The 13,220-nt window shown below is 37.8% G+C and overlaps 1 protein-coding gene across 1 annotated transcript; it reads right to left on the bottom strand.

Moving 5' to 3' along the window:
* Positions 1–3,661: 3,661 nt before the first annotated feature.
* Positions 3,662–12,508, bottom strand: LOC149048960 (protein sidekick-1-like). The gene is made up of 8 exons (XM_089200574.1): positions 12,147–12,508; positions 10,993–11,047; positions 10,020–10,319; positions 8,858–9,138; positions 7,270–7,473; positions 6,411–6,465; positions 5,365–5,670; positions 3,662–4,357 (listed from the first exon to the last, which is right to left on the bottom strand). The coding sequence occupies exons 1-8, from the start codon at positions 12,471–12,473 to the stop codon at positions 4,062–4,064; spliced, it is 1,824 nt and encodes a 607-aa protein (XP_089056700.1). The 5' UTR covers positions 12,474–12,508; the 3' UTR covers positions 3,662–4,061.
* Between the last annotated feature and the right edge of the window lie 712 nt (positions 12,509–13,220).

The following is a 13,220-nucleotide window of genomic DNA, read 5'->3' as shown; positions in this document are numbered from 1 at the left end:
GCACATTTGCACTTCAAGTCCGACCATATTTTACGATAGGAAATAAATTACGAACGCCGTCACTGGAATTCATCCCCACTGATGAGATAACAAAATCATTGGAAAAGCTTGATTCTTGCGGACGTGACAAAATAGCGTCTGCTCAGATCGCATACCTCATGATTTCCGCTTTGACATCCACAAACTCCCATATCATAGGGTTTACCCCGCAAGTGGGCAAGGTTTAATGAATATTGTGGTTGATTGACTACCCGTTCGAGCAGTTTAGGCTCAATTTGCCCGCTTCGAACCCGCGATGTGGAAAAATGCTTTAACGAATAAAGGTTTTGCGGGAGTTTAGCACAAAAAAGTGACCAACACTTCCATATAAACAGGCAACAAAGTTGTCTCCTGAAATATGATAACTTCAACCTACGCTTATGCACTGCGAAGATGATTTTTTTATGTCTCATGATCAACTGTGAGGATAAGTTGAATGAAATGCGTAGCTACTTGGTACCACTTGTAACCACATTAATACTCTGTGATTTGCATTGGAAATAGAGTTTGTTTTGAAAATTGAAAGTAATGCGAGGGGAATTTAAAGGATTCTTTGTAATAAAACAAATAGAAAAGCCTTGAATGTGCTCTGTATTGTTGAAAAGAACGCAGGATTCGGTTAGAGCACGAAAGAAGTGTAGTGAGGAACACGAGACGTGGTCGAGTGTTTCTCCCCACTTCTTGAATGTTTCACAACAAAACATGGAACAGTTAGGGCTTCTCTATTTGTTATTTGTTATACATTTCTAAGATCAAATGACTAAATATCTTTATTGCGCCTTTAATCTTTTCTATTTCCTTTTTTTGTTTATGCTGCTCCTTTTCTCTCTTAGTTCTCCCTGGCCCCCTCCCTCCTTTCGTTTCTTCCATTCATTCTAGAGGGGATACGAGAGACCGAAAAGTGGCACAATGCCGTATGCTCTTGTCTCTGCTTTCCTTGTGATTCAGTCTTTTAGTTTTCAAAATCCCTATTACAATATTCGAAAATTAATATCAGTAGTTTAGGGATGTGCATTGTCTATTTGAGAAGAAAAGCAAAAGGAAGGGCAAATAAAATCAAATAAAGCGCTGAAAAATTAAAATAAAAACGCAAGCGGTCTCTTCTATTAAAATTTTTGACAAAACTTTAAGTAAAACAGCAATGGTTTCTTTCGATTTCGTATATTGGCTGAAGATCACTTCTCTGTGATTATAAAACGTGTTTCTTGAACTCAAGTGAACAAAGCCTTTTCATTTAATCGATCGACAGTTGTCCAAAATGATTTGAATGTCCAACACACTGGAGTAAGCGTTCAGGGGTCAAAGGAGTTAACTACAGCCACAACACGCACTAAGGATAACACAAGACTGACGCTAAGACCCAATAATTTAGATGATTAAGTAGCACCTGGCCCTATACTCCCAACAGAATGAAAAGAAAAGCAAAATAATCACTTGAGCAATTCAGTGATAGTTCTAATATGACTTTGAAGTAGAGGAGCATTTTGCCAGCGTTGTAAAATTTAGTGTTTCACATAACCCGCGAGGAGGGCATGTTTTCTGGCGGGCGAGTGATAAATGTTCTGATTGATTACATTATTGACAGAGGCAGCCTTAGTGAATTTGTAAGATCGAGAAAAACCTGACGCGCTTCAAAGAGGTGTGCAACGAAGAGAAAAAATAGGCGGGAGGGGTAAGAATTACAAACAAGTGTAAGGGGATAAGGTGGTTTGTTCGCTCCAGGCTTTCCCCGATCTAAGTAACTATACATGGTAGCTACAAAACTCAATCGGAATGATAAGCACTCGCTCGCCGATAATAAATGCCTGCAATACAGTCTATATTTTCCGACCATTGTGCTTCCAACTAGTGACATCAGAGGATAATGAAATAATGAACGGTTACACGTAGGCTAAAAATTTCCTCATATGTGTGATTGGTTGGTAGGACATCCCATGAGATGAATATGCTTTTGGCGGTATTTTCACAAAGGTGACATTTTGTGGCGGAGTCCCAGGAACTGGAATGAAGGCTTGCATCTTAAACTTTTGAAAGCTTTTGAAAGCTTTTGAAAGCTTTGCAAGTCAAAGGCAACTGGATTAGATAATATCTCAGCAAAACTTCTAAGGGAATGTCCTGATGTTCTAGCGGAATCTCTTACTCATCTATTCAATCAATCCATAATGACTGGCATCTTTCCCGATGAGTGGAAATCTTCCAGAGTCACTCCATTGTATAAAAATACTGGGAAGCGCTCTGATCCGACTAATTATCGACCAATATCAATAATTCCAGTTGTGGCCAAAGTCTTTGAACGGATAATTTACGATCAGCTTTATTGTTATTTAACTAACAACAACTTTCTCTCGTGCCATCAATCTGGTTTTCGGTCTTTGCATTCCACGCTCACAGCACTTATCGAAGCTACGGATAGTTGGGCAATGGATATAGACCGTGGTCTTGTTAATGCCGTAGTGTTTTTAGACCTCAAAAAGGCATTTGATACAGTAGATCACGATATTTTGCTACGAAAATTGCAATACCATGGGATTTGTTGGACCAGTCATCAATGGTTTGCTTCTTATTTAGATAATCGAACACAGATTTGCCATGTAAATTCTTGTAAGTCAACTCCGAAATATCTAAGATGTGGTGTTCCCCAGGGAACAATTTTGGGGCCCCTTCTGTTTTTAATATATATTAATGACTTACCACATTGTCTGACATATTCGGAACCCAGAATGTACGCAGATGATACCAGCCTGATGCTTGTCAGTACTGACTTTGATCATATAAATTATTGCCTTAATTACGACCTGAGTAATGTGTACGAATGGCTGAGTGCTAACAAGCTTACCCTAAATATGACAAAAACTGAGTTTATGCTTATTGCATCAAGGCAGAAGTTATCACAATTTACGGAAAGTCCTTCTCTTACTATAAACGAAATCGCAATAGAACAAGTAACCTCCGCTAAGTCCCTTGGAGTTTATGTCGATCAAAATATCAACTGGGAGTGTCATATTGAAAACATCTCCAAGAAGATAGCTTGTGCCATTGGTGCAATTAAACGAATTCGGCACCTCACTCCATTTAATGTTCTAATTAAAGTTTATAATAGCCTTGTTCAACCACATTTTGATTATTGTAATGTAGTGTGGGGAAACTGTAACAAGGGCCTTTCTGAAAAACTGCAAAGGCTTCAAAATCGGGCAGCTCGCATCCTAATGTCTACGAGCTATGATAGTAATTTAGATGATTTGTTCCGGGCACTAGGGTGGCGAAGACTCTACTATCAAAGATTGGAACAAAAATCTATCTTAATGTATAAAACTTTACATGGTATGACACCAGCTAAGACAAGCGTCTTCACTGACCGATTTCAAATCTAAATGAAGTCGCCACAGTTTAAAGTAATATCTTAATTTAAGTAAATTTTAGACACGGCCTCCTTGAAAAGCAGATTTTTTTATTTGTTTCTTTTATTTGAATTGTTATTATTAGATTTTATTATAGTTAGGAAGATAGATATACCTTTATAGATAATTAACAACTGATGGAAATACCTTGTATAAATAAAGTTATCTTATCTTATCTTATCTTATCTTACTCTTCATTTAACCCTGTCAAACTTGTAAATGTGTTTCATTTGATATAAGACTTTTATTGTTTTTAATAAAAATTGATTTACAGCATAATACATACCTCGCTTAAGAACTAAACATCAGCTTTTCTTGCCTTAATTACATCATCTTTTAAATAGTTCTTACCTTTCCACCCAAAATTGTTCCGGGACGTTTACCCACAACAAGTAACTGTATGGTGATAATTACTTTTGCAATTTTTTACAAAGCTGACGATTATTAACAATTATCCTATGTAACAGTCTACGGTTTTTATCAGACCATTTACAGGCGTACACGCGAAATGGAGAAAAATCGACCATAACTGCGATTGGCGATAATTCCTTTATTGTACCCTGTACATTAAAAACATTTCACAGATCATCACGTTTGGTATCGTAAATTGTTCCAAGGATGTTGTTACGGAACAGCAGTTATATTAACAGGCTCACTGACTGGTCCAAATCCTTTGCTATTCGCAGCCTCCACAGTAATGGTAAATTTTGAGTCCACATTTATGCCAACGATCTCCAGATACTGTGTTGGCGCTTGTACTTCGCGACTTGTTGTTTCGCTGGGGATCTTTGATGTAATATTTACTCTGTATTTCTGTATCAAGCCCCGTCGTTTACCATTGGGTATCCTTTCCCAGGAGACCAGTACACAGGACGAATTCACTCTCACTGCGCTAATATTTGGAGGCGCCACCTTAGGCCCTGAAGCCAACCACATTTTATGTACTTAATGAGTGAACGGAAGGCCACATATTTTTCTGGTCTGGTCCAACAAAACTCAGTCAATAAGCATTTTGTTATATGACCATTTAGTGCTGGAACTCGCACACAGAAGGGCGCCAATTGAAAATCTAGCAAAATAATCTAGAGCTAACTTGTATATTTTGTTTGACTGTTGTGGTAAACTGGCTCGAACACAGCGCGCAAACGAGAGGCATCAGGAGTCTGATCAAGAACTTTTATTCGGGTCGACCGCCGCTTTTTTCTCAATACCTAATTTAGCCTTAAGTAAACGCTCTTTACTATCCTGTTGGTAGGCAAGTGGGGGCTTGCGGGAACATTGACTTTGGTAGATTAAACATCTCTCTAGAGGACTATCTCAAGCAATTTCACTAGACTTTCGAAATGAACAACAAAGTACTCGATACATCAAGCCAAGAAAACAATCGATCTTCGAGAACTAAAACCTAACCAAAAGCTCAAGTTGAGGATTTAAAGTAAGGTCGGTAGACGAACTCAAACACGACTAGTGGTGGCGATTACTGTACATTATAGCAGTCAAGGACAAATCACTTAAAAGCGGAACTATATGTGTGCCCTTGTATCGCGGGACAAAACAAGGCTCACAAGACTTGCGCAAAGACTACAAGATATTCTAAAAAACATAAAAAATCACAAACGTGTAGCCAGAACACTTCAAATGTAATTCATAACAATTTTTTATCTTCGAGGCAGAACAAGGAAATCAGAATGCACCTTGAAGTGTAACTCACTTTATCATTTGTTTTATTTAAAATTACACAATTTTAATCCTCTTTCTCGGAAAATGCAAAAGAGCTATGTGGGTGCGGGGCCGGATGGTTTATTTTCCCAACAGGCTCACGTCAACACGTCCCGCCTTACACTCGCTAGCTTTCACTACGGTTATCTACGGCTTAGCACGTGCGGGGCAGTGCGGATCATATGATATATGAAAAGATGTTACTTACTTCTCTCGTCTGTTTTTACCCAGAGGACCTCACTTGAAGGACCATTCCCACACTGGTTGTAGGCCCGCACTTTGATTTCGTACCTTCTGTTCACAATTAATCCTGTAAGGTTGAAATGTACGTCGGGAATACTAAACACTTTTCTTTTCTCCCATGTCGGTTGACCTCCTTCTATTATCGAATATTCTACTTCATATCCGAAAATTTCGTCATTTGTTTGATTCGTTGGCACAGCATCCCATGTGATAAAAATGTTCTTGTACGTGTTGTTTACCATCGTGACATTTTTTGGAGAAGTCCTGGGAACTGAAATGTAGGCTAGTTTCGGTTAACAATGAAATATTCGAGAGCAGATCCTCAGTCTTTTTCTTCTTCGTTGATGTTTTGGTGCGCCTGCGATCTTCTCAACATCAGCAGTAAAGATCACCGACGCACTGGAACACTCCCGACTTAGGACCAGCCTATCATATCAAGTGGTCAGAAACATTACACTTGCTAAATTTATGGCAGCTTATCGAATTCGGGCGGGTCTTAAGTTTAGGCATGATCTGATGGACCTATCCTGTTTTCTTAATGAGGATATATTTGTTAAAGTAACCTCCCCAAAAAATTGATGATATCCTAAAAAGATGAGTTCCGCCTGCAAACGCTCACTTAGAGACAATATTAGTTCCGATGTTTTCTTCCGAAAAATCAGTGCGAAACATATAATGACCTTTGCATCCCTGCATACCGTAGAAGTATCAGTCTACAAATATAACATCAACAATTAACATTCACATGTCTTCATTCATGACTAGAAGCCACAAGTTTGTATAAAGTTGATGATAAACAATTTCTTAATGAGTCTCTGGATAAGATTTTAGCTGTTACTGAAAGAAAAACACACTCATCACAAAAGCATTCATATTCATTACGTTATTTTTTATCTAAACAAATTGTCACCCAAGGTAATATTGTCATGGAATTATTATTTTTACTGGGAAACTTCAAATTTTGCTCTCGTAATTTGCCCGGAAAGTTTAGAAGAAAATTAAAGAGCTTACCTGATCTATCCGAAATGCAACTGTTTTTACCGTGAGAAGGTAAACACCCGTTAACCTAAAAGGCGTATAGCGAGTACATAATTATATAATTGTGATAATGGCGATGATGAACAGAAAAGAGAGATTTCGGAATACAAATCCATAATTTTTTGATAATTTACGGAGGACGGAAATGTTCTACAAAAATGCCTTGACTGCTGCTGAATACTCTTAACTGCCACAGCAGATGCTCGAAGTGAATTCAGAGCGAAATAACGTTATTTTCTCATTTTGTGAAGATCACAAATTCAGATTATGCAGGCAGTGCTAACATTAAGATAAAAGCAAAGGAGTAAGCTCGGTTTGCTAAATCAATCCCATAAAAGTATGCCAACAAATCGGCAAAAAGCCTGCTTCACAAGTCAAATAAAGATGCAAGCACCTCAGTTATTGAAAGTTGAATCATTGATCATAAATAATGAAAGAAAGGGACGGAAGGTAACCATCAAATTTCCCAGTATCTAAAAGGTTATCTCTGAAAGCTGTCCTTGATTTGCGGATTTGTTACCTCATTCACATTAAGTCTTATCCGAACACTTTATATATTAAGTGTTTGTTTATGATGCCGATGCTGAACATCCTATAAAACGCTAAGTTTGCTTTCTTCTAACATATCAAAATGGTAGAATAAATTTAAAAATCTATTAATCATGAATAAATGAATAAAATCGGGGATCAAGGGAAATGTTCTCATCAAATTGAAGTAGATGGTAGGGTTAGAAATAATGAATCTAAACTGATAGGAGAAGTGACAACTTCCTTAAATATCTTTAATTACTTGACATGGAACAAACTTTGTTTTATTGATCACATTACTTACCTTCTTTATAATTGTTTTTATCTGCTGGAAAACGAAGCCCTTCGAGTAAGTAAGGAACTTATCTCTGTTGCACAAGTCTTCAAATCCACAATCATTCAATTCACACAGACCGTTAGCGTTTTCAGACCTCTGGTAGCTGTACGAGACGCAACTTGGTTCATCGTGACAAGCTTGAAGACAGTTGAACCAGTCTGTGTCGTAAAACTGTTTGAAAACATGACCGATGTTTGATACGCGGTTATTTTCTGTGACTAGATGTAATTTTCGCAATGGTGGACATGTTAAAAATACCAGGAACGCGTTAACATAAACAAGGTTTTTTAAGAACAGCATGATTCCAAACATGAAGAGAAGACGGGGTTCTGCACTCACGAAGGAAGCGATTGAACTCTGGACAAAGTTGCAGTTTGCTCTAATGTTCGTTAAACTCGAGATTGATTGACAAATCGGGCGCGAATTTTTTCTGCAATTTCATCAATGTCTCCACCTGCCATTATTCAAACTCTGACTTGTTTATCGATGAGTTTCATTTGACAAAGAACTTTAATTATTTTGATGAATATAGTTCACAGCATAACACGTAACCCACACAACAACTAAGCTTTAATATTTCTAGTCTTAATTAAATCATTTCTTTTAATGTGACCTATTTTTCGAGAAATGCCTCAGAAAACGATTGATGTATTTTGATAATTGCTTGTGCAAAGTTTTCAAAACTGACGATTGTTTAACAATAGCTTCTGACCGGTTAATGGCCACGTTTTGTCACCGTGTACGGTTTTTATTAAAACGATCTATATTGCATATCGCTTTTTGATAAAAATTATTTCATGGTATATCATTCTTAATGAGTATATTGGTTAGGCATTTGAATTTTTTTCTTCTTTATTAAATTTCTTTTGACATACAGATCAATTTCTGACGTTGTACAGCGGAAATTACCCAGTTTATTGGTAGACCTTAGTAAACATTAATCCTTTCACTCCAAAGATCTGATTGTTAATTCTCCTCTCTGGCTGCTACACACTTCTTTGTAAATTAATTATGATAATTTAGTGTTAGATCAAGATAACAACTTCTACCTGATGAATTCTAGTTTTCTTAGAACCTGTTTGCAGGATAATGTTTGGATATGATAAGGAGAAGTTCAATGTTAATCACTTCTGAGAGTTAAAGGGTTAAAGCGATTAATTATTAACCAGACATCTGTGTGTCCTCAACTATAAACCAGGAACTGATTACGTGAGATACCCAACACAATGACCCGAAAAGGCCTAACACAATTGTAAGAATACAACGCAGAAATACTTTTTATAAACCAGAAATTGCCCAAAAAGTATAAAACGCGAATTTTGATATCTTAAGTTTATTGAAACATTACTACTTTAAACTTCTATAGCTTAATTTAGAGTCATCAGTCTCCTTTATTTTTATGTTTGTGATACGAAACATTAAAAACTCAGCAATCGACGCTTTATCTAAGAACACTTTGGCGGTAGGGTTTATAAATGAACTGATCATCTTTTAAATATCTCCAAAGGTACACTGATACTGGAATTGAAACTAGCGGTACTTTTGTTCAATTCACCTTAACAGGTTCACTGGCCGGTCCGTACCCTTTTCTAGTTGACGCCGACACTGTTATTGCGTATTCTGAATCCGCCTCTAAGTTTGTCAACAAGAGTAACCGCTTTGCTTTGTCTACTTCTTTACTCATTCTTTTTGCTCCCGGTTTTGATCGGGTATAATTCACCCTGTAACTTATGATTGTCCCATCTCGTTTACCATTTGGTACTCTATCCCAACTGACCAATATGCTTGTTGAGTTCTTTCTCTCGGCTGATAAATTTTGGGGTGCTGCTTTGGGCCCTTAAATGTATAGAATTAGAGGCGTCAGAATGTAACGCAATTGATCAGTCCAGAAAGTAAGCAGGTGAGCAGGCCAGCGGTAAGTAATAGGTATGTAGGTAGATTGGTACATTGGCTGGTAGTACTTAAGTATTATCGTCATTCGATCTGACGAAGGGTTAGCGCTCGAAACGCCAGCTTTGAAACTCTTTACGGTGGCTAATTTACGTTACCAACTCAGTTGATAATACTAAATTACCATGTTATACTCTCCCACAGACGCAGCACCACAGCTTCTTCAGGAACTTGCCTCCTTTATTCACTGGCGAGTAGGTAGGTTGCCGGTTTGTGAGCATGGAAGTCGGTGTTAAGTAATTACTTAGAAAGGTGGGCCAGTCGTTAGATAGGAAGGTTGGTGGGTACATAGGCGGACGATTAGATGGGGGAGTGGGTATATAAGTGGGTGGGGGTTGGGGTGGGAAGGAAGCAGAGAGGGACAGTAGGTGGGTAGGCGACCATAGGTGGGTAAGCAGGGAAGCAGGCGAGTCGGTAGGAACATGGAGACGTAGATAGGTTGGTAGGTAGCTGAGTTGCGACAGGAAGGAAAGTAAATGAATAGATAAGAGGGTAGGTAGAGAAGGAATGGTTAGGTAGATAGATAGGTGGGGAGGTCGGTAGTTAGGTTCAACTTCTCATTATGTGATGGAACGCAGCTCTTCAGTCAGAGCTATCCTCCTCCTGCAACGCTTGTTTCGAAAGTACATTTTCAGAAAGCAGAGAAAAGAAGGGGTAAACATTTAGATAGAAAGGATGGTAGGCAGGTCGCTTGGGGGTAGGTATGCGGTTAGGTAGCGAACAGCAACAGAGATTGATACAATGTAAAACAATATGTCAAAACTTACTGTCTTCGTCTGTCTTTGCTGAAAGCATCGCGCTGGAAGGACCATCCCCACATTGATTGAATGCTAACACTGTTATGTTGTACATTCTGTGTATTTTTAATCCTGTAAGGTTGATGTAAGGCAAGGGAGCTCTAACCACACTCCTATGAATTTCCTCCTTATCGAACCTTAAGGAGTAAATCACTTTGAATTCTGGGATCAGTTCGAGAGTCTGATTGGTTGTTACAACATCCCACGTGATGAAAAGACTGGTTATCGTCTTGTTCACCTCTTTAACATTTTGAGGCGGAATCGTGGGAACTGAAATAGAGACAGTTCTATTAGCATTATAATTTCTCAAGTCTAAAGTAAATTACTATCAAGTAAAAAATGATCTTTGCAGCTGTGCTGGATATTTAAAAACTCGTTTAGAAACGGAAGCCTGCTAAATACAGGTTTCAACGGAATTCAAACCCGCACCTCTCAGGTTCTAGTTGGATGCTAAAATTTGCCTCGCTTCATTTATGTGGCTTTGGTGTTTAGTTGATAGTAGCGGCCCAACTATCCTACAAACTTACCACGTAATCTTCTAACTTTGCAAGTGGTTTATTTGGCCGGCAACCGATAGAAAGAGCGATTTATTGCTTTAACAAAAATGAGAAAATTCTTAATTGTCTATGAGTTTATCGGAGCGATATATTTTGACCAATCAGGGCGCCCGTAGTTTTTAAGCTATTTCATAATTGACGGTGTTTTTACACAGCCTTCCCTTTATGCGCTGCGGTCATATTTCCGACAAGGTAATGAAGGTGTCAGTCTTCAAAAAGCGTTTGCTTCGGATTCGTAATAGGTCTGGAAAATGAGGCTGAATTAATCAGATCAAACATAAAGTTAAAACTAGCTTTTAGCAGTAATTAACCAACAACTCACTATTTTTCTAGCCTTCAATTCTGTAAATTGCATGGCGAGTTTTTAAGAGAATCAAATTGGTCACCTGAGTCATTCAATGCGCAGATGTTTTCCTTCTGTGAAGCGGCACACTCGTCAGTCTGCGGGATATAGGTTTTAGATTAAAAGAACATCGAAAATTAGACATAGGTGAGATAAAGCTTTTCAAATAACGTTTGTACAAAACTACGTTTTAATAACCAATGTTTAATTATAAGCCGATCATTATGCAAATAACTTTTTGAGTAATCTCCGACGTATGCGGCTCCTCCTCAAATGATTTAGCTTAGCGTCTGACTGAGCCTTCAGTAATGGTAATTTTAAAAAAATATCCAGGTGATTGACAAGAATATGTTCGCTAAAAAGTCTTTGTTTATCAGCTTTGTAAAAAAAAAACTTCTTCAGAGAATATCGAAACAAAAAATTGAAAATAAATTCTGGTTTTTCTATACACAAAATTGGATAAGAATATTTAGAGCTTAACGCAAAGGCAAGGCAAATTGACACCTGGATATCGTTTGAACATTTTTGAACAAATGATAATTAACATGACTGTGACAAGGCATGTGAAAAAGCCGATATATTCTATTAGCTAACGCTTCCGACAGCCGTGATAAACAATTTAGGCAAACTTTCAAACTGAAAACTCAAGAGCAAAAGCACCGAGTGGACGTATTTCTCTGCAATTTTATGTAATATTAACATTGGTTTAACAGATCGAATAAAACTTAAGCCAGCAAATAATGAAATTAATGGATAGATTGAAGAAGGAAAGGGTGTCTATAAAACGTCTTAGATTTAAAACGCTTCCTGGAGAAAATAAAGGGGATTTTTGTTTGGAAGAAGAGTCTTAAAAGTGCATGGAAATTAGCAGAAAGACAAACATGTTTGCACTCCTAAAATGAAGAATTAAAAGAGGAAGTCTTTATTTCTGGTAGAAAAAGCCGAAGTAGATGGAAAATAGGTTTCGTGTTTGAGATACCCATGATCCCAGGAGCTTTCGTAGAATGTAAAATTATTTTGATTAACAAACAGAAATGTCCCCGGCTTTAGCTGCCTCACAGAAAATCGAATTCAAGATAAATAAAATTAAACCTGTGACTGTACTTGCTGGCTAAAATTAAAGCTAGTTTGAGCTGCAAACTTCAACAAATGACGTCGACTACTACATCAGAATTACAACCTTGTTTTACTTAATACAGCACTCATTTTACTCGTCCTTATCTGCTGAAACACAAATCCTGGGGAGTAAAAGATAGAACCTTCTCTGTCGCAAAAGTCTTCAACTCCACAGTCATTCAATTCACACAGACCGTTGGCTTCTGCCGATCTCTGGTAGTTGTACGAGATGCACCTTGGATCATCATGGCAGGTTTGTAGACAGTTGAACCAGTCTGTTGCAGTAAAGGCTTGAAAAACACGGTCGGTTAAAACATGGTCGTTCTGTGTGATGGGCTGAATTGCAAATATCAGTTTGTGCTGAGCAAAAACCAAAACCAACTTGAGAAATACCAAGTATTTGAGCATGACGATATGAATGATATTCTTGGGGGGAAATCTCTTCTCACGTTATAATGACAGAGAGCATCAGATATTTAGGGAATTACCATAAGTGACAGCTCTTAAAAGCTCAAATTAATTGGCCAATGTCTATTTTCTGAAGTCAACTCATTTTGTTTACGTTTTAACGCTTCTAAATATTATTTTTCATCCCCCTATCTTTTTAGCTTAATTCTGCATTTGAAAATCGCAGCAGGTGATCTCCAAATTTTCTATTTTAAAAAAAAATTGCTCAAACGCAAAGACAAGTGACACATATAAATAATTGCTTTTACCTCTTTCAGAATTTAAGCCGAACTTTTGTTATCGAAAGCGCATTTGCACTTCAAGTCCGACCATATTTTACGATAGGAAATAAATTACGAACGCCTTCACTGGAATTCATCCCCACTCATGAGATAACAAAATCATTGGAAAAGCTTGATTCTTGCGGACGTGACAAAATAGCGTCTGCTCAGATCGCATACCTCATGATTTCCGCTTTGACATCGATAAACTCCCATATCATAGGGTTTACCCCGCAAGTGGGAAAGGTTTAATGAATATTGTGGTTGATTGACTACCCGTTCGAGCAGTTTAGGCTCAATTTGCCCGCTTCGAACCCGCGATGTGGAAAAATGCTTGAACGAATAAAGGTTTTGCGGGAGTTTAGCACAAAAAAGTGACCAACACTTCCATATAAACAGGCAACAAAGTTGTCCCCTGAAATATGAT

The sequence above is a fragment of the Pocillopora damicornis genome, chromosome 3 (genome assembly GCF_964200805.1).
Source record: "Pocillopora damicornis chromosome 3, jaPocDami1.2, whole genome shotgun sequence".
Classification (NCBI taxonomy): domain Eukaryota; kingdom Metazoa; phylum Cnidaria; class Anthozoa; order Scleractinia; family Pocilloporidae; genus Pocillopora; species Pocillopora damicornis.
This window is presented reverse-complemented; position numbering and strand designations above follow the sequence as displayed.

Excerpts from the sequence above, each read along its gene's own strand:
- LOC149048960 (XM_089200574.1), bottom strand. The coding sequence starts at position 12,473 with ATGCTCAAATACTTGGTATTTCTCAAGTTGGTTTTGGTTTTTGCTCAG. Across the intron at positions 9,139-10,019 it reads AGCAAAGACAGACGAAGACA|GGCCCAAAGCAGCACCCCAA; the intron begins GTAAGTTTTGAC and ends TATACATTTAAG. Across the intron at positions 6,466-7,269 it reads TAAAAACAATTATAAAGAAG|GTTAACGGGTGTTTACCTTC; the intron begins GTAAGTAATGTG and ends TACGCCTTTTAG.